Source organism: Amia ocellicauda, chromosome 8, assembly GCF_036373705.1.
Source record: "Amia ocellicauda isolate fAmiCal2 chromosome 8, fAmiCal2.hap1, whole genome shotgun sequence".
In the NCBI taxonomy this organism is placed as follows: domain Eukaryota; kingdom Metazoa; phylum Chordata; class Actinopteri; order Amiiformes; family Amiidae; genus Amia; species Amia ocellicauda.
The window spans coordinates 30283507-30303888 of NC_089857.1; the positions used below are offsets into that span (position 1 = coordinate 30283507).

The window sequence follows — 20382 nt, forward strand, 5'->3', positions numbered from 1 at the left end:
TTATGTTCTTTTTCACACAGGTTTTTGTCCGTTTGTTTTGCTTATCGTGGTTCATGTTAATTCATTCAATGTGAGTTAATTAGAAGTAATTGATTCACTTGCCTCCACTACTGCTGCACACCAGGTCTATAAGCTGTAAAGAAAGACACTGAGAGATTTGACACAGGCGTGTATCATCGGGACAACAACAGCAATGCAGGATAAAAATGTGGCAGTGAGATGAGCAAGTGAGTGCAGGAGGCAAAGTAACGAGAAGGAGCCACAAGAGACCTGTGCAGTTGGAGACAGAGATAAGCAAGTGTCAATCTTATGAAAATGGCTGGTCAGGAGTTAGTATAATACAGGTTAGTCCATTGGGAAGGACATTAGGTTACCAGGTACAGACAATGCCCTTTTTAACAGTTTTTAAAAGCTGATCTAAGAGTATTTCCTGTGTAGTTGTGAGGCTGGTTATTATTATTTTCCCACTTTTATTCTCCTTTTATTTGGCTTGAGTCTACAACCATAACTATTTGCAGATTTCTCTCCTGCCATCTCTCCTTTCTTTCCCCTTCTGTTCCATTCTCGTAACAAGTTGATGTGTCCAAGTAGTTTGACTCCTGTAATGTCCAGAGCCTTATTGTGACACCTGTCTTTGGCTGAGCTGGAACTGATGCTGCCCCCATCTGGACACATATAAGCATTGCACCCAAGTGTTTATTTTCTAGACAGTCACGACTTACAGTTTACACAATAAGGAGCATAGTTTTAGAAAGTGCAAAACTACAAGAGTGCTGAACAGATCAGGTGTGTTTCTTTTAAAATTGAACATAGAATAATAAAGGATCTTGTTGCTTGCTGTGTGCCTGGTCAGTGGGCCCCCATATCCGCTGGCATCTTAAATGGTAGAATCACTTTGCTGTGCATGTTAACAAATGCATAATTACACTGTTCTTATGAGTAACTAACGTGTAGTTACTGAGTACCTACTATGTTAATTAACTGTAATTTCTGAGACCTATTGTAAATAGCTACCAATTAAAAAAACAACAACTATTGAATATGAATACAGTGTATTCAGATTGTTGGCAAATTGATTGAACCATCTTTACTTGTTATATAAAGGTTTTTGCAGGAAAGGTGACCTGACACTTAACCTGACTTAGCAATATTTTACTTTGTTTGTTTTGTGATGCCCCCTAGTGTACATACTTGAATACCATTATTATAGGATAAGTAATAAGTGCTATTTATTTTCCTTCATATTGAGAAGTATAATTTCTTAATGTATTATATTCATGTTTTTACTTTCTTATTATATTGTAAGAATAACTATCTTGCTTACATGAAGTATCTGCTTAAATATTGCGGTACTCTGCGACTGTATTGGGTCACATGCTTCCCTAAGGCAACTCTAAATGGTAACCTCTGTTTAATTAGTAGTATGATTCAGTGCTTTATTCAGTCTGTCAAAGCTCAATTCCCGACTTCTGTAATAACTTACTGATAAATAGTGCTAAACATGGCTTAACAGCCTCTGAATCCACTGTAAAAAAATAAATAACCTTTTGAACTCTATTTTCCATTTTATTTGATCCTTTTCCATACCCTCATTCCTTAACATTATTAGGTACAGTGCTAGAGTAAGTGTACAAGCTGCCTTTCTAAATGCAGAGATGAGAGAAACTACTACCACACATTACTTTTGGTAAGAGATTTGTATTCTTACAAATGGTAGCAGCCTCCCATAGGTCCTAATCTGGTCAGCCATTCAGTGTACATTGTGTTCAATGTATGGAGTCCATAATTTAAACAAATCATATACAGTTCAGACTGTAAACTGTAGTGATGTAATTGAGCAGGAACTCCTCCTAATGGTGGTCCTGATATTATGCAAGTTCTTTGTTTCTGTAAGCAACACATTTCATGGCAATAAGCGATGTGTTAATGTTCCTTGCTTGTGTTTCCCCTGCAAGTGTTTTCAATTATCTACATGCACTGTGAGAATTTGTAGAGATTAAATAGGTGTGCCTTGCTCTAATCGCCACACAAGACACTGACTTATAAGGTACATATAACAGACTGTACGTGACAGTCACCTGGATCTATGTGGCTTTTGAAATTGCAGACTAAATAATTAATCCTATCAAACCTCAGAATATTGTGAATTTTTAACCAGCTTTAGAAAGAATCATTAAACTATCATTAAGTCAAAGCAAAGAAAAAAGGTAGGGTAGTGTTTTTAAGATTGCCCTGCCTGTCGGACATAAAATGACCTAGGGAAATCCGCAGTGTGTAAACTGAATATCGATAAGAATCATGCTGGCAGTTGTCCCATAGATGCTTTAGGTCCAACTTTGCATGGAGAAAGCAAGACTAGTCATGTTTTCCAGGAGGGTACAGGCTGCTGTAATTCTCCAGCTAGTGGGCTTGGTGGTGTGCGGCAATGTGCTGATTTGGTCAGGGGGACACAGTCACTGGATTAACATGGAGTCCATAGTGGGACAGCTGCTAAACAGAGGTCACAGGGTCACCATCTTAGGACACTCTGCAGCACCAGCAATTAAATTCAACCAGACTGCTGGGTATCGCTACGAGATCTTCAGCGTGCCCTTCACAAAGGAGGAAACAGAATCTCTGGTAAATGACATGCTCAGATATTGGATTTATGAATCCTCTTCTCTGTCCTTTTTGGAGTCTTTTCAGCGGATTAAAAAGTTAGTCAGTGAAATGTCAGCTCTACACAAGCAGGTATGGAAGAGCTTGCACATGAATAAGGGGTTGCTAGAAAGACTACGAAAGGCACAGTTTGATGTATTTCTGGTCGACCCCTCTGTTATGGGTAGTGAGTACATTGCTGAGACACTGGGCCTACCCTTTATCTACTCATTAAGGTTTTCCTTTGCCAGTACAATGGAGAGGCAGTGTGGACAAATGCCCACTGTCTTCTCTTACGTCCCTGCTGCTGCACTGCAGTACACCGACAGGATGAGCTTTGTGGAGAGACTAAAGAACCTGCTGTTTTACCTGTCTCAAGATGCCATTTTCCACTTGTGGGTTTCCACTGAATGGGATTTATTCTTCACTAAACTTACAGGTAAATTCAGAATATATATATATATATATATATATATATATATATATATATATATATATATATATATATATATATATATATAAATATAGATAGATAGTTAGATACATAGATACATATACTACTGCTTGATTATTATTAGTGGTTGTAGTAGTAGTAGCCTATAATTGTAAGGTACAGAGTTCCTGAATATATGCTATTGGCTACATGAACTGCCATACAGTAAAACTCAACATTAATACATAATTAAAAGTAGAGTTATGATTTGTAAAACTTGGATTTTCACTAGTTGCCCTTTGTTTCTTTTCTTGTGCCTTCTGCATTATTTTCTTTAGTGAAAAAATATGGTTTTATTTATTACCTAAGTGCATAGTTACATATTAACTTATTAATGATGTGTTTGGTTATTCACTCATGTATGTATCCACTTAATTATTTATTTATTTAATTATATATTTGCTTACCTACTTATTTACTGCTTACTTACTTAATAATGTACTTACTTTCTTGCTTAATTTAAAAATCATATGAAACTCTGAAGATATTTGCTTGACGTGGTTTGTAATTTCCCTACATGAAGTAAACCAAAACCAATTTTGTTTCTTTAATTGTATCCTTCTTTCTTTAAACCTTCAATCCAGCTAACAACATGCAAACAACCCTTACAGTGACAGGTAATAACAGCTGGGTTTAATATTTATTAAAAAATAGATGATTCGTGCACAGGCACATATGTATGCCAAAGGAATTTAGGGTAGAAGCCTCAGCTAATCGGTAAAACAAAGTTCAAAGTGTGCTCTGTACAGAGGTGCAGATTGTTTTCGCCATGGTAGTTTTACCTTCCTGTAATGCACCTTCTAGTGTCACACGAGTTAATACTTTGTGGAAACACCTTTGGCAGCAATTGGATTTAGATCAGGGCTCTGACTGGGCCATTCAAGGACATTTTCCTATTTGTTGTTGTCATGAAGAAATGTGAACTTCATCATAGTTTAAGCTTTCTTGCAGAGACAGCAGGTTTTCTATACTTTGTTCCACTCATTTTCCACTCAAGTGCCCCAGTCCCTGGCAAGGAGAAAAATCCCCATAACATGTTACTGCCCCACCATGCTTCACAGCAGGGATGCTGTTCTTTGGGTGATGCACTGTGTTGGGTTTGTGCCAAATATAATTTTGGCCAAAAAGTTCAATTTTCATTTTGTCAGACACTAAAGTTTTTTGCCATATGGCTACAGAATCTCCTGAGTGTTTTTTGCATACTTCAAATGGGTTTCAAAGTGGGCTCTCGAGTACCATACAAGACAGATGTGTGGAGGGCTTGATATATTATGTCCCATGCAGGGGCCTCATGCAGCTATGTTTTGGTGGGGACAATCAGAAAACAAATTACGATTGTTACAAATGGCTTGTATTTATTGCTTTTAACTACTAGTACTAACTACTACTAACTTAACTAGGGTATCCTAAGCTATTTTAAATGTAAGTGTACTTTAATGTACTACTCTACATACATATTCTATAGTATTGCTCCACTGTTTTTGTTGTATTCTAGCCATTTCTGATAGCAGTTACTGTTAAACATCTTTGCTTGTTTCCAAAGTCTAAGGGTAGGCATCGCACCGGCGGAGTGGGATCCATTCTATTCTCATCTCTTGGCACAATCAAACATGTCTCTGTTTCTGATCATGCCTTAAAAATGGTGTGCATAATGCATTGAACAAACTAGAACAACAATTAGGCCAATGTAATTGCAGCTGAAGCTTTTTACAAAGTTCCATGGCACTGTATTACTAAAGCATTGATGTGGTATTGTAGTACTATTGGATACTGATTAAAAACAGAACACAACAAATATCAAGATTTAAAAAAGAAAAAAGGTATAGGCTACGCACTATTTCTGCAACCGAATAAGCAATATAAACTAAAACGCCTACAAAAATGCATTTTTGAATAACCTGGTTTAATGCGGGATGTTCAATACCTGCTGCCTTGCACACAAACACAAACCACGGCCACACTCCATGACGCGCATGCGCTGATTAAGGGGCTGTCGCTAAATGGCATACTGGAGCTGAAGTGGCGAGGGGTCATCTAAGATACATCATATTTTATTAAATGTTTCTAAATAGGTTTGACATCAAAAATATATGAACAATGGAAATAATTTGTGGGGGGCACGCCCCTCAAGTGCCTAATGCATGATGTCAATGGTTCCATGCACACTTTTGTATAATGTTGGCCATAAAAGCCCTTGCTCTTGCAAAGTTGCCATCTTGTTAGCCTCTCTGATCAGTCTCCTTCTTGCTCAGTCATCCAGCTTGGAGGCATGGTCTAATCTAGACAGGGTCTTAGTGGTGCCATACACATTTATACTGATCCTCTGATTTGTGCTTTTCAGCAGCTTTCTTTTGAAAGCTCCTTGGTGCTCATGGTTTTCCTTTAAATACCCACCAGAGCGAACCCATGGGAACTTCCAAATTTATCCTGAAATCATGTGAATCACTACAATTTAACACAGGTAGAGGCAGCCTAACATGATGTGTGATTTTGGAGGTAATTGCTAACACTGGATCTAATTATGGATTGTTATTTTTAATTAATTTTCTATAAATGAATGTTATTATTTTTACTGCATTTTAACTCCAGTCTTTAAGGCAATAAAAGGTGAAATTACAGTGTGTGTGTGTGTGTGTGTGTGTGTGTGACAAATCTCTGAACATTGCATGTCTGAAAGATAGTTGGATTGCTTCATGCACATTCAGGACAGAAGTCTCAATTAAGCAAACAGTTAATCAGGAGAACAGAGTTCAAAGTGTGCTCTGTACAGAGGTGCAGATGTTCTTCCCCATGGTACTTTTAGTGTTACCTTTCTGTGATGCATGTGTTAGTGTCAGAGGGAGAGTGCTAGCAGTTCTAAAATTCTAAACCTTTTATACATGGTTCCAACCCCACACCCATACACCATTTTAATTACCTCTATGCGGAGCAGCTCTGTATAATCTCTGCCTCTGTATATACACCACACACATCACTTCCAAGCATTCACTTTTGCCACAAAAGTATTTGTATTGAAAGCTATGCATCAGACTACACTGAGCAATTTTCCTTCTAGATAAGCCATATTTTATTGTTTTGACTTTTGTGTTTTGAGATCTCCAAGCTTCCTTCAGTAAAATCTATCTGAGAATACTCCATAGTTAATTTCCCACTTTCACCACAATCTATAGGACAGGATTTTCCAAACATAATAATACTGCTTTTATCTAAATAAACTTTCCTCCTACTAATTGCACATACACGCCTATGAGTTGTGTAACCAGTGTGTTGGCAGTTTGCCAGTAGCTTTCTCCTACAAGGCTTTGCTAATCTCTGCAGTGCATGTTTTTTATGTAATTGTGTGTGTCATTGGTAGGACTAGCTCAGGTGTGTTAAACAACTATGCATAATAAATAAATAAATACATGTCTGTGATAAATAAATAAAAGGTGTTTTACCTGTTCCCAAATAATCCATGTCACAGAACACCACAGCAACAACAAAAACATAAACAAAGATCAATTGTAATTGAGCACACATCAGGGCATTTCAACAACTTGTGAGAGGTGTGGCTTAACAAATAAAAGGAAGGAAACTGATCAGGAAGGAGGTGTTTTGAGAGCGGAAAGAGAGAGATCAACACGCTGCTAGTAGAAACAACATAACAGCTCAGATTGTTGTACCTAATCCCTATTTTGTTGAGGATAAGAACACTGGATTTTGCAGCCCTGCTGGCGTGTTAATGTTGGTGTGTATTGTAGACTTCTGATTTTGAGAGCATATGGACTTATTCTGCTACCCTGTACATCTTCCTTATCTTTTCTTACCACTGAACCTGAGCCCTTGGATCCTGTAAATAAACTCTTCACTGCAAGAGTGTCCCCTGCCTGTGCTACAGAAAGACCTGGATGACAGTCAGTCATGGATCCTCCCAGGAACCTTCTCTCTGTGCTCTTGCTACAACTTTTCCTGACACACAGCACGTTCAGCGGCAAGGTATTAATATGGCCTGGAGAATACAGCCACTGGCTCAATATGAAATGTATAATGGAGAAGCTGGTGGACAGTGGCCACACTATTACTGTACTGACTCATTCTGGTGCACAAAGTATCACCTACAACCAGACATCCAGGTATCACTTTGAAGTCTTTCCGGTTCCTTTCACAAAGCAGATGGCAAAGGAGCTCCTGGATAAAATGCTGAGGTACTGGACATATGACCTGCCCCATGATTCCTTCATTCAGGCCTCTCTGAAAATCAAAGCCATGATGGAGAAGCTCACTGACCAGCAACAGCAAATATGCAGGGCTCTCTTCAGAGACAAAGAGTTGCTTCACAAATTGAGACAATCCAAGTATGATGTTCTCCTCTCCGATCCGATGACTTTCTGTGGTGACCTCTTAGCAGAGACCCTCGGGCTGCCCTTTATCTACACACTGCGGTTCTCCTTTGGCAACACAATGGAAAGGATGTGCGGGCAAATTCCAGCACCTGCCTCATATGTCCCAAGTGTCGGTATGGAGTACACGGACAGAATGAGCTTTGTGCAGCGACTCAAGAATTTGCTGTTTTATTGGTCTCAGGACTTTATCTTCTATACTTGGGCAAGTACGAAATGGGATGCATTGTACACTGAGATTGCAGGTAAGTTGAAACAAACGGGGGCTACATTATTGGAAATCAAGGCTGTCATTGGGTTTGTTGTTGGTATTGTCAGGAGGGGCTGGTCATTATTGTTGTGGCATTGGAAGTTTCAAGGATGAGGATAAGAGGATAAGTGGTCAAACATTGTGCCTTGAAATTGCTTAGCGTGACAGTTTTGGCTAATTAATCCATTCATTTAACTGTCACTTATCAATGAAGAACAATGTGATTCTGAATCAATACTTTTTTAAGTGCTCTTCAGTAGCATTGGTTTGTTGCTTAGGCTATAGGAGAGGTGTACGGGAATGGTATATTGCTCCACTGAAAATGTTAAAGTCTACATTTAGTCTCCTTGCTCCTCCCTAATATAATGCAAAATAACAAGGCATAATTTAATGGCAGGTGCTGAAAATACATTTTACATTCATCTATATTATTAGACCATTGTTTTAAGAAATCCCTGTTTATTTCATATAGAAAATACAACTAATACAATAGTTACCAACTTTCAACTTCATCAGCTTAATCTATGTTTTTATCCAGGGTTGCCATCAGTCCTGACAATTACACACCCATTTGAGAGAAGAGAGCACTTTAGATTTGCCCTTAAATTGAAATCAGCTCTAGTTCAAATTTTGTGAATTCCAAATTATTGCCACATTTCATTATAATATATATAAAATATTATAATTATATAATTATAATATTATAAAATAATTTGGTTTCTTTAGTTACCTACCTGTTCATGAACTGATCATTCTAATTTGAACCTCCCTTTACAGTGGTTAAGTGGCTCAATCGACTTGATCTTTGGAAAGGATCCCAACATATTGTGTTAGCAAAGAGTAAAGCCATTTTAATGGTTTCACCAAGTTTACATTATACACATTTTATGAAGCTCACATTCTTCTGACAACATTGTTAAAGATACAAGTTGAACTGTGCAAAAATATTCTAGACAAGAGGTAATAACACTGTTTGTAACTGCGGTCCAAACAGTTTTGTAATGTAGCTGTTGGCAGAAAGCCTATTTGAGATTGTGTGTAGCTTTAAAATGACATCTTAAAATGACATCTTTCCAACAATTGCAGTCATGACTCTTTCAAAGTGAGTCTTGTCAGTGCTCTGTCTGCAACTGTGTATGACAGAGACAGTGCTGTCTACCACTCAAGTCTTTGTGTCTTTTCCTAACACCTCCTATTCATACCTCGCGGACAATATGCTAAACTTTTGGATGTATGAAGGCATGCAAACATCTTTCCTAAGTATTTTTCTTCAGATAAGAGAATTCATAAAATAAACAAGGATATCTGTGACAATTCAGTTACAAACAAGGAGCTGATGGCCAAACTGAAACAGGCCCAGTATGATGTTCTCCTCTCAGATCCTCAGACAGGATGTAGTGAAGTCAAAGCTGAGCATCTCTGCCTGCCCTTTGTCTACTCAATGAGGACGTCTTTTGCCAATGTAATGGAGAGACTGTGTGGACGTGTCACCATTTATGGGGTGCGTAGGGGCGACACGCTCATGACCACGCCACCTCTTTTGTTTAACAAGAGAGGACCTTGTTCACCCCCATCAGTTCTCTCCCCGGGCAGGCTCGATCGGACCCCAGAACACCACCACACGAAAGGCAAGTTCACAAAAAGTAACAATTATATTTAGCTAGAACAGGGCATGAAGACTGTAGTAGCACAGAACCTTAGGAATTTGGCATACATGTAATTCTAAAACCCTATATTAAAATGCCTTTAATAGAATGGGCACATAAAACACTAAAAACCCTACCCAGAATAACAAAAAGAAAATAAGAAAAAGACTGAATAGAATAAATTAAATCCAAGTTCCTAATATACAATACAGAAAGCAACAACAAGGTTTTAAAGTCTCTTCTGTTCACAATAGGTGACACCATATGGAAGAATCCCCCTTCCTCTCGGAGGAAACAAGTCTCTTTGCGGCTGGGTTGGAACCCCTTCGGCCAACTGGGTTCTGGTAAATAGGAGGTAGACTTTATTTTTTCTGTCTCTACACCGAATGGGCTTTGTTAGCCAAGCCCACGCCAAAACAATAAACCCACACCGACTTCAGGTTCCCTATTTCTCTGTGACTCAATGCCAGCCACTTACTCTGGTTGCTCAGGCAATTTATTGTTCAGCTTTGGTTCCAACAACACCCTCTCCTTTCAGCGTCCTCTTCTCCAGCAACCCGTCCCTCTCCCCGTAATCGCTATTCATTATCCCTCCCACGTGATTCCCTCCCTCCAATCCTTGTGTCTCCTTGGCCTGACCCCTGACCCCACTAAAACGCGCCAAGATCCCTTCAACACTTCAACAGCCAATTATGTACAGTCCCGCCAGGGCAACAATACAGCAGTCCATACAAGTCCAGGATCGCTACAATACTAAAGAGAGAAATAGGGGCACAGGTAAAGGCGACCAATGAGAAAGCGTGCAAGTTAGTCGATGTGGGAATGTGGTCCGGCACCTTGCGTTTGGCAACAAAAGCAATTAATCAATGAAACCAATAATAACCCAATTACCAAATTAACCATGAAAATAGAAACAATAAGGAAGTAAAAGAACATACTTTGTAATTAAAACAATCATGAATAATAAACACAGTGCACAACACAATAATTAAATGAAAAGGATGATAATAAATAAATAAATAATAAGTGATCAATTAATGCTAATGGCCAATCACGCCCCCCCCATGACAGACAGATGCCTGCTCCTCCCTCCTATGTTCCAGCCACCCTCATACAGTACACTGACAATATAAGTTTCATGGAGAGACTGGGAAACTGGATATTGTATCTTATCCATGACCTGCTGTTTTATGTGTGGACATTTTCAAAATGGGATACTTACTACAGTGAGATTATAGGTAAGAACAAACTAGTTAAAACTGTGTTTTCTGAATGGTAAATTAAATAGGTCCTGTGAGGTTTGATATAAGATTACTAAAATATCAGCCAAAGGTAATACATCGAGATCTTTTGGTTTAAGATTGAACTTCTGTATTTAATATTACTGGAGCCTTAATTTACCTGGATGCTTACTTTAAGTTTATATTATCATAATAGTAGTAGCATTAGTAGTAGTAGCAGCAGCAGCAGCAGCAGCAGTAGTAGTAGTAGTAGTAGTAGGCTTCCAGACAGTCAGCTCTCAATTACTTATCATGTTTATAAACAAATCTTTACTTTGTAATTAAGGATATCAACTTTTCTTTATAAGTTTCATTCCCCCCAGTTTATGGATGAACCTCAGTAGCTGACGTTTACCCTACATAGGGAGTGGTATCTTTTCACCCGTAGACTGTACACAACTGTGCAAGCCAGTACACGTACACAGATATGCAAGACACTGCCTTCAGCACACCTATGACATAGTTTACTGAACATTACAAAGTGCATGGCAGGATACGTAGTGTTTTGGATGTATGAATCCATGTCTGCCTCAGTCATGCACTTATTCATGAAAATTACAGAACTGATGGAGAAAGTATCCCTTCTGCAGCAACAGATGTGTGATGCTGTACTGGACAACAAGATACTAATAGACAAGCTGAGAGAGTCCTCCTCTCTAACCCCATGACTGCATGCAGTGAGCTGCGATTGTCATTTGGCTGTGATGGAGATCGGGGCTGTGTAGACAGATGCCGGCTCCCACCTCGTATGTCCCTGCCACCCCGGTACAGTACACTGACAGGATGAGTTTTATGTAGCAGCTCAAAAATCTGCTGTATTACAGTAATCAAACCTTTATGTTTTATATGTGGACAGCTAAAACCTGGAATACATACTATATTGAAATCACAGATAAGACTCACAAGCACACGCTTCTCTAATACAACCACAGCCACTCCTATAACAAATGCATTTCTGCAGTTTCTCTCTGATCTGAGGCTGGAGACTGAGATATGTGGGAAACGGCTCTTATTTCATAATCCGCTGTGTTCATTCATATTCCTAACTCCTCCTCCTGTATAGTCTGCTTCCATGTACCCTTTGTCCTACTGTAATAATAATTTGCACTTCCTTGCAATCCTTTGCATTCCTCATGTAAGAAACAAAACCTAATAACATGTCATCTGAACTATTACATGTTCTCAAGTGACCGTAAACTTTACCAGCTCGAATAGGGTGTGCTCGATTTAAGTTAATCATTAAACTGTTTACAATATTATACAACAGCCAGATCTTGGCTCTAGGCACAATACAATGAAGGTCGTACTCTGTGCACAGACTCTTCTGTTTCTGCAGATTTGTATAGGCAGCAGTGACTGTGGCAATGTCTTAATATGGCCCACAGAAGGGAGCCATTGGCTTAATTTGAAACATGTGATAGAAACTCTCACAGGCAGAGGACACAATGCCACAGTGTTGGTCAGTAATGCCACTCTTTTCATGGACTACACCAAGTTTTCCACCTTCAGCTATGAAGTCTTTGGTGTGCCATTTTCCAACGAGACCATGCAATACTGGATGGACGAGTTTTTACATTTTTGGATTTACGAGTCTGAGCATATGAGCTACTGGCAGACTTTCCGCACATTCATGGATATGATGTCCAACGACATAAAAATGTGTCTTCAGATTTGTGATGGTGTACTGCGTTCTGAGCCGCTCATGGAGAAACTGAAGGAGAGCAAGTTTGACCTCATGCTCGCAGATCCAATTTATCCCTGCAGTGAACTTGTGGCTGAAGTACTTGGTGTCCCCCTAGTTTACACCTTCAGGTTCTCAGAAGCCAACACCATGGAGAGACACTGTGGACAAATACCAGCTCCCCCTTCATATGTACCTGCTACTATGGGGAAGCTTACAGACCACATGGATTTTACAGACAGACTGATCAATATGTTATTCTATTGGTCTCAGGACATTTTGCAAATGTACTTTTGGAAAGAAATGGACTCATATTATAGTGAAATCTTAGGTAAGAAACAAATATTTTTATTTTGGAGGGATGAACATATTTCAATGCAAAACAAAACCAAAATTAATTGCATACCTGTTGGGTACTGTTTTGACAGTGTTTTGGTTCATGTCTGGGTCCTGGTTAAACCCTTCATCATTACCCTCATAGCTTGGCCAATGAAAATGCTAAGGTCTCTTTCCAAACGAATTTGTGTGTGATTATTGTTCTCTTAATATCATTTTTTTTTACATTCGTGTATATATTGCCATTGTGCACAATATTAAAACAGACCAATCTTAGGTTTATCTACAATGATTAAGGCAAAGTTCTTCCACAAAGGTTTGAAAAGATGACACCAGCCCCGAATCTGTGTGATGGTTAGCTTTGTAAATTAACTGTGAAAATGTGAAGGAATTGCTCCATAACTTAACCTTCTCTCTGCCAAAAGGGAAGCCCACCACATTCTGTGAGACCATGGGGAAGGCGGACATCTGGCTGATCCGTACCTACTGGGACTTCGAGTATCCTCGACCCTTTCTGCCCAACTTTCAGTTTGTAGGAGGACTTCATTGCAAACCAGCTAAGCCACTTCCAGAGGTAACACTCAAAATTGATCTTATTTTCATTAACAAGGTGTGCCAAGAGTAAAGTTCATTTACAATAGTAACGTGCAAGAGCAAGAAGCAGAATTTCAAAAGCAACCTTAAACAAAACCAGTATTCATCCATGCAGTGTAGAACAGCAGTCAGGCAGAGATTTGAGAAATGTGTACAGTCAGAAAAGTTGGGTTTCAATGTGAAAGATTGCAGTCATTACATTAAGGTCTGAAGAGAGAAAGAAAACAGAACCCCCTGAACAATGTTTTTTTCTGTGTGAAATATTGTAATGTGAGACTGACTGCTCTTTCAGGCCATGGAGGAGTTTGTGCAGAGGTCTGGAGATGACGGCATCGTGGTGTTCTCTCTTGGATCGATGATCAAGAATCTCACCAGCGAGAAAGCTAACATGATTGCTTCTGCTCTGGGACAAATAAAGCAGAAGGTGTGTTTCCTTCTATACAGTATCTAAATGAAAGTGTCAGGTTAAAACAAATATTTTACTTTTCCCTTGTGTTGATATAGCTTTTTGTAACTTCCTGTTATTGTTTCATGTCATTTTGAAATCCCTGATTAAATCTCAAAGCAGTGCAATGAAACACTATGATTATTGTTCAAAACATTGAACTATTAACATGGCAGAATACCTAATGTTTTCATTGGGAACTGATGCAGCCAAAGCTGTTAGGTGTTTTAATATACATTTTACATAAGGAGTCAAAGGGTAAGGGCTTAGCCCCTGCAAAAAGGAAGAGTATTTGACAGGAAGAACTTTGATTTGCTAGTTAAATTTAAAGGACTCTGGCAACATTTATGGATTTATTATCCCCCCTGTCCCCCACCTTGTGCTTTAATAATAATTGAGCCTTCAGTGTGTGTATTAGACAGTCCTATTATAAATTTTCCAACCAGTACGAATACAGTTAGGTCCATAAATATTTGAACAGTGACAAAATTGTCATTATTTTGACATAACACCCCAAGAACAAGCAGGAACTAAAGACAGCTGCAGTGCAGGCCTGGCAGAGCATCACCAGGGAAGAAACCCAGCATCTGGTGATGTCTATGGGTTCCAGACTTCAGGCAGTCATTGACTGCAAAGGATTTGCAACCAAGTACTGAAACTCACAATTTAATTCATGATTATGTTACTTTGTCCAAATACTTTTGAGCCCCTAAAATTGGGGGGGGCAGATATAAAAATGGCTGTAATTCCTACACTGTTCACCCAATTTGGATGTAACTCCCCTCAAATTAAAGATGAAAGTCTACACTTCAAGCACATCTTTATTGTTTCCAGATCGTCCAAATGATTTCAAGCAATCTGTATTGGAATCATATAGTAATCGTTTGATTTACCCTAATTGCAAACTTGGTCCAATGTCCCACTCTCTAGAGGGAGTTTCAATGGTGCTGATCTAATCAGTACAGTTTGTCAAGGTCTCGGAGCACGGCTTCATGCCTGTTGGTGTTTTTGTGATTGACAGGTTCTGTGGAGGTACAGCGGGAAGAAGCCAGAAACCCTGGCTCCCAACACCAGAGTTTATGATTGGATTCCTCAGAATGACCTTCTGGGTAAGAATCTCTCATGAAGGCAGTCTTATCTGATGAAATCACAAGGGAACAGTTGGGCCCATGAGCTGTGCTTTTTACCTGTATTAAACTGTGTAACAATTTTTGTTTTTTAGTAAGTAAATGTTATTTCCTAATTGCTTATGCCTCAAAAGTATAGAAAATGGCTATTATTCCGCACAAACTTTGCTTTTGTGACCAGGACAGTGATATTTTGAAATGTAACTATGTAATTTGTGGTGTCTTTTCGTTCACATAAAGTCAGGAAAAAACAACATATGAATCCAAATTAACATGTATTTATAATAAAGTAATACAAAAATGACTACAAAAGATTTAGAAGTGAGTAGTTTTACTCACTTCTAAATCTTTTGTAGTTATTTTTGTATATGTTAATTTGCATATGTGCATATGTTAATTTTGATTTAAATGTTATTTTCTGACAAAAAGACACAAATTTGCCCATTATGTAGCTCGAAGGAATACAGTTGCATAGTGCTCCTCAAAACCATTCTTCAAATAAAGTTCTCATTTTCACTGTATTTATAAACATACATCATGTATTCTAAAAGCAACATGACAGGAAATAAACTTGGAAGGTATTTTTCTATGTAGAGAAGGCATTTTTTCCCATTCCCAGTACAGCTAACTCTTTCTGCACAGATGTAGACATTTGTACAGAAATAACAATATCAGCTCACTGTAAGCGTAGTATACACAACAAGCTATACAATTACTCCTTTTAATACTTTGAAGCTGCAGTTAAGGATGGTCTCATTAATTTGTCATACTAGTAATATACTATTACAGGGGTTTTCAACCTTTTTACCATACTGTACCCCTTTTGTCTCAAGGTTTCAGTTCAAGTTCAATTCAACAATGATAAACATTCTTGTTATTAAAGTCAATCTAAAATGTATTCCAGAATAACCAAAGAGTAATTAACATTAAAACTTGGGCCTGATGCGTCTTGCATAGCAAAACATCATTCAAGTCAGGGCTCAGTTTTTTCAATGCCAATGATTCTCAGTTTAAAATGCAATGTATTGAAACAACGTTTGGTGCTACCTGTTATAGTCTCGCTATGAAACCACTTTTACTGCCAGTCATAGCACTTGCCCCATCCATGCAGAGACCATTACAACTGTCCCATGAAAACCCTTTAGTCCTTACATACTGGTTTAGTATTTCAAAAATGTCCGCACCTGTTTCGGCAGTGCAAGGCAACAAAAAAAGTCTTCAACCAACTTCTTTTCTCAGACAGAAAACCAATACTAACAGCTGAGCCTGATTTCCTCAGAATCAGATTCATCAATTTGAAGTACATAGGTAGAGGCTGTTTTTAATCTCTTTATTAGTTGTGTCTGCGTATGTGTCCATTTCAGAATTTCTTTGAGAAACAGTGGTGTCCGAAAGTGGTATTTTTTAACCTTTTCTGTTTGCTCGATGCCATAGATTACTTTACAAATGTCCGCTGCAGCAGGGATAATCAAATCTTCGCCCATTGTATGTGCTTTTCTGCATTTTGCTTTCTGAGTGATATCAGATCCGAAGCTTTCAGAGCACTTTCACTCACTGTCATGCTACGAGAGAACAACTCCTTTTGACGTTTGAAAATATCGAGCTGTCTTTCAAACTATTCAGTCGGTTTCTCGACTAAGCTTGCATGCTTTGTTTCCAAATGTCTCTTTAATAAAGACGGTTTCATACAGTCATTAGAGAGCTCCTCCAAACAAACCATGCATTTGGGTTTGAGTTTATCTTTGGGATCCACGTACGTAAAGCCAAATTCCAAATACGCATCATTATACTTATGAATTTTCTTTCACTTTCCACACTCTTCTGTGTTTTTTCTTTTATTTTTCTTTTGGTGAGTTGAGAAATCTATCAATTTTTAACTGATAAACACAAATTTGTCATTGCAAAAGCTGGATGTACAATAACTCTTAGAAAATGATTCCCAATGAAACGGTTGTGTGATGTAAGACTTCCCTAGCAGTATATTCCTGAACTAACAATCCCACCAACACATAGAATAGGGTGTTTAGAGAATACAAAATATACAATTTCAGATGAGTCATTTATTTTTGCATTTTCAGTCGTCCTGCGTACCCCCTACTACACTTTCAAGTATCCCCTGTTTGAAAACCTCTGTACTATTATATAGAATAAACATATAATTGCATGTTAAAAAAAATATATATATATACTTTTTTTGTGATACCATTGTGCATGAAGAATCTCTTTCTATTGCATGAAGACAGATTTTTTAAATACATAATGTTGCTTCTTATTAAATCAAGCTTGTTTCACATAATGTATTATCATTATTTTTACTTCAGGAAAATGTGCATCTAACTAACTAATCAAATATTGCTGGTGTTCTGCTGATAGGCCATCCCAAGACCAAGGCTTTCATCACCCATGGGGGTACCAATGGGATATACGAAGCTATATACCATGGCATCCCCATGGTGGGCATCCCAATGTTTGGTGACCAGCCAGACAACATGGTCCACATGAAGAGTAAAGGGGCTGCTGTGGTCCTAGATTTCAACAAGATGGAATCCAAAGACTTGGTGGAAGCCCTCAACACAGTGCTATATGACAAATCGTGAGTGTCATTTTCACTGTGGTTTGTACAAGCGGTACCAGAGCTGTGTCAATACACCATCATGTGGAATAATGCGCTGTTCTGAAACAAAATGTTTTAGCTTTTAATTTCAATAGTTGAATTTGTGGAGATTAGATTAGATTACTAATGTGACATTTCAGAAGGTATCTGTTACAACAGTTATTAAAAGATGTACATGTTTTACAAGAGTACAATATAATTTATATGCAGAATGTTCATATTAAAGATATTCACATATATTAAACATATTCACATTGCAACATAGCCTTCCATGAGACTCAATGGTTAACAGAACCTGAAACCTTGCATGTGCTATTCAGGGCTTCATTTCTGTATTTTTTTCTTGGGTAAAAATTCTTCCATTCTTTTTTTTTACTAGGTACAAAGAAAACATCATGAAGCTATCAAGAATTCACCACGACCAGCCGATGTCACCGCTGGACACAGCTGTGTTCTGGATTGAGTTTGTGATGCGCCACAAAGGAGCAAAGCACCTGCGAGTACAAGCCCACAACCTGACCTGGTATCAGTACCACAGTCTGGATGTCATTGCTGTGCTGCTGGCCTGTGTGGCGGCAGTGACGTTCATCTTTATAAAAACGTGTAGCTTCTGCTTCCGGAAATGCTGCAAGAGATCCAAAACAAAAAGCAAGAAGGAGTAAATCTTTGCCACTGTGTTTGTGTCTTTTCACTTTTTCTCCTTTTATTAAAAATAATTTCTGAATATGTTGGATAAATGTGTGGTAGACAATTAGAAGTTATATATCCTGATCACAGTTCAGTATGTGAGTATTTGTTTTGGTCAGGCTTCTCTTATTGAGCTAGAGAACTTCATTGGTGAAAATCTAAAGATAAATTGTTAATTGACTGTTTTTCTTTTAGATACATTGACATATATAATACATAGCACTGGGTGTAATGGCTTTTAAGATTATTTGATCTTTAATATGAACATTCTGATTATTATATATTAGATATTCTGTCTTTTATTGCTCTTATATACTTTTCCTTCAAGATTGCCTTAAAATCTGTACATAAATACAGAGACACTTGTTACATGTTCTAATTAACATTCATTTAAACTATTCAATTGATGAAGTGATGGGAAATAAGATATTTTGCATTAGTGGTACTATTTACAGAACACACTCATCACACTAGAAGGATGCTATGCACTACTCTCTATGAGCATTAGCACCAAAGAAAAGCACTCTTACCTCTTCAGCACATTTGCCTAGTAGCACTTACTGTTCGAATTGAGGTAAGAGGTAAGGATAAGAGAGAAAACTTTGAACTTGGGGGAGTCCCGATATTTCATTGAATAAAAATATTAGTTTTTGTCAAAATGAACGCCATGACACAAGACCACTTTATGGGTGGGTTTTTTGTTTGTTTATTTGTTTTGTTTTCTTGGACACACCGTCTAAAACCTGTAAAATATGTTGTTGACTTGCGCATAGCTAAACTACAATCATAATAATCATAGACATATATTACTATTATAATTATTACCCCTATTGTTATAATGATGGTGATAATAATGTGATAGATTTATTTTCATTATTGTGTATTTGATAAGTTGTGTTTGGGTGAGGTGAATCTGCTGGAGAACATGAGAAGTTAGTTGGGCCATTGATGTCAGGAGAAGGGGGTCACACTGAGAGAGGTCAGAGTGGAGGGGAGTGTTTGTGCTAAGCTGCACATTGTTCCAGTGCGATCGTGTCTAATAAACACCATAATTCTTTGGGAAAATGAGTTGTTTGCATTAAACTCCTGTCTGGTATATTTTACATTCGAACCATCTTACAATTATAATAATAATAATAACAATAATAATAATGTGTTTATTGTTATTATTTCGTACAATAACAGGGAAGGGATTACGTCTGTTAACCACTAAGTAGCCTATATAGTTATGTCTTATATATAAAAAATAATATTAAAAAACAAGTATTGAAGTGTTCATACAGTTTCTGAGGTCCGGACCACTGCGTCGCTGTGGCTCGGTCCTCCTCGAGTTTTCACCAGCTGAGTAAGTGTAACATAACACTCTTCTGAGTTAGGATTGTCTACACTTCAGATACTATAACTATCACATTTCTCACCTTCGGGCTGAAGAACAGCTCATTTGTAACGTAGCCGCTAGCTGATTTTATTAATCTATCAGACAGTTGTAGGTAGCTATGCTAACTTTACTCTGAAAATAGCAATTACATGGAGCAAACTTTATCATTCTGAATGAAATTATTCAAGTTATTAATCTCTCCTCATTATGATTGAAAAGAAAATAATGCTTAGACAGTTTGACACTCATCTTTCATTTAATGTCAGCCTATTTGCATGTATGATTGTGCTCTGCAAATAAATGTTTTACCAACTTTTTTTTTTAATTGTCACCTAAACCATATCCTCCTTATTTTATCATTGTGAGATCTAGGAACATCAAAAACAAAACCATAGGTTGTTTTGTTTATGTATGGTTATCATTGTAATGGTTGCTGTTTTAAAGAGAGTTTAGAAGAGATGTATTAACGTATTTATGGCCATAGTCTTTTCTTGAAGGATATGTCTTTACGAAAAAGATACAATTAAAAAAAAAAAAAATTGGGCAACAGGCCGACAGGATTATGGGACCCCCCAATTCGAACACTGGTAGCACTGGTCCAATTCCAAGGTTTGCCACTTAACACATACATAATACTAAATAACTGTTATTATGATCCATGATTCACTTGTAAAGTGACAACATTGATGTGCATTGATGGATAGAAAAAATGAATGTGTTTGGAATCTGATGTGGAGGTCAGAACTTCAGGGCTCTATAACTCTGCAGAATGTGTATGATAGATATACCAGCAAAGAAGAGGACAAGGCAAAGCACTGACACTGGAAGAATATAA

General features: G+C 37.9%; 1 protein-coding gene across 4 annotated transcripts; it reads left to right on the forward strand.

Moving 5' to 3' along the window:
• The first annotated feature begins 6724 nt into the window (after window positions 1-6724).
• On the forward strand, window positions 6725-19878 carry LOC136754834 (UDP-glucuronosyltransferase 2A1). Of its 4 annotated transcripts, none has more exons than XM_066710999.1 (7): window positions 6725-7625; window positions 10509-10643; window positions 13128-13276; window positions 13589-13720; window positions 14763-14850; window positions 17242-17461; window positions 17862-19878. In XM_066710999.1, the coding sequence occupies exons 1-7, from the start codon at window positions 7031-7033 to the stop codon at window positions 18142-18144; spliced, it is 1602 nt and encodes a 533-aa protein (XP_066567096.1). In that variant the 5' UTR covers window positions 6725-7030; the 3' UTR covers window positions 18145-19878. The 4 variants fall into 4 exon arrangements, with proteins under 4 accessions (XP_066567096.1, XP_066567095.1, XP_066567092.1 ...); XM_066710998.1 differs by having other exon boundaries at window positions 6725-7587; window positions 10477-10643; XM_066710995.1 differs by lacking the exon at window positions 10509-10643 and having other exon boundaries at window positions 6725-7754.
• Window positions 19879-20382: the final 504 nt, after the last annotated feature.

Bases quoted from the DNA above. Each gene is read 5' to 3' on its own strand.
- LOC136754834 (XM_066710999.1), top strand. From the start codon at position 7,031: ATGGATCCTCCCAGGAACCTTCTCTCTGTGCTCTTGCTACAACTTTTC. The intron at 7,626-10,508 runs GTATGGAGTACA...CCTATGTTCCAG, and splicing joins CTCATATGTCCCAAGTGTCG to CCACCCTCATACAGTACACT. The intron at 10,644-13,127 runs GTAAGAACAAAC...CTCTGCCAAAAG, and splicing joins TTACTACAGTGAGATTATAG to GGAAGCCCACCACATTCTGT.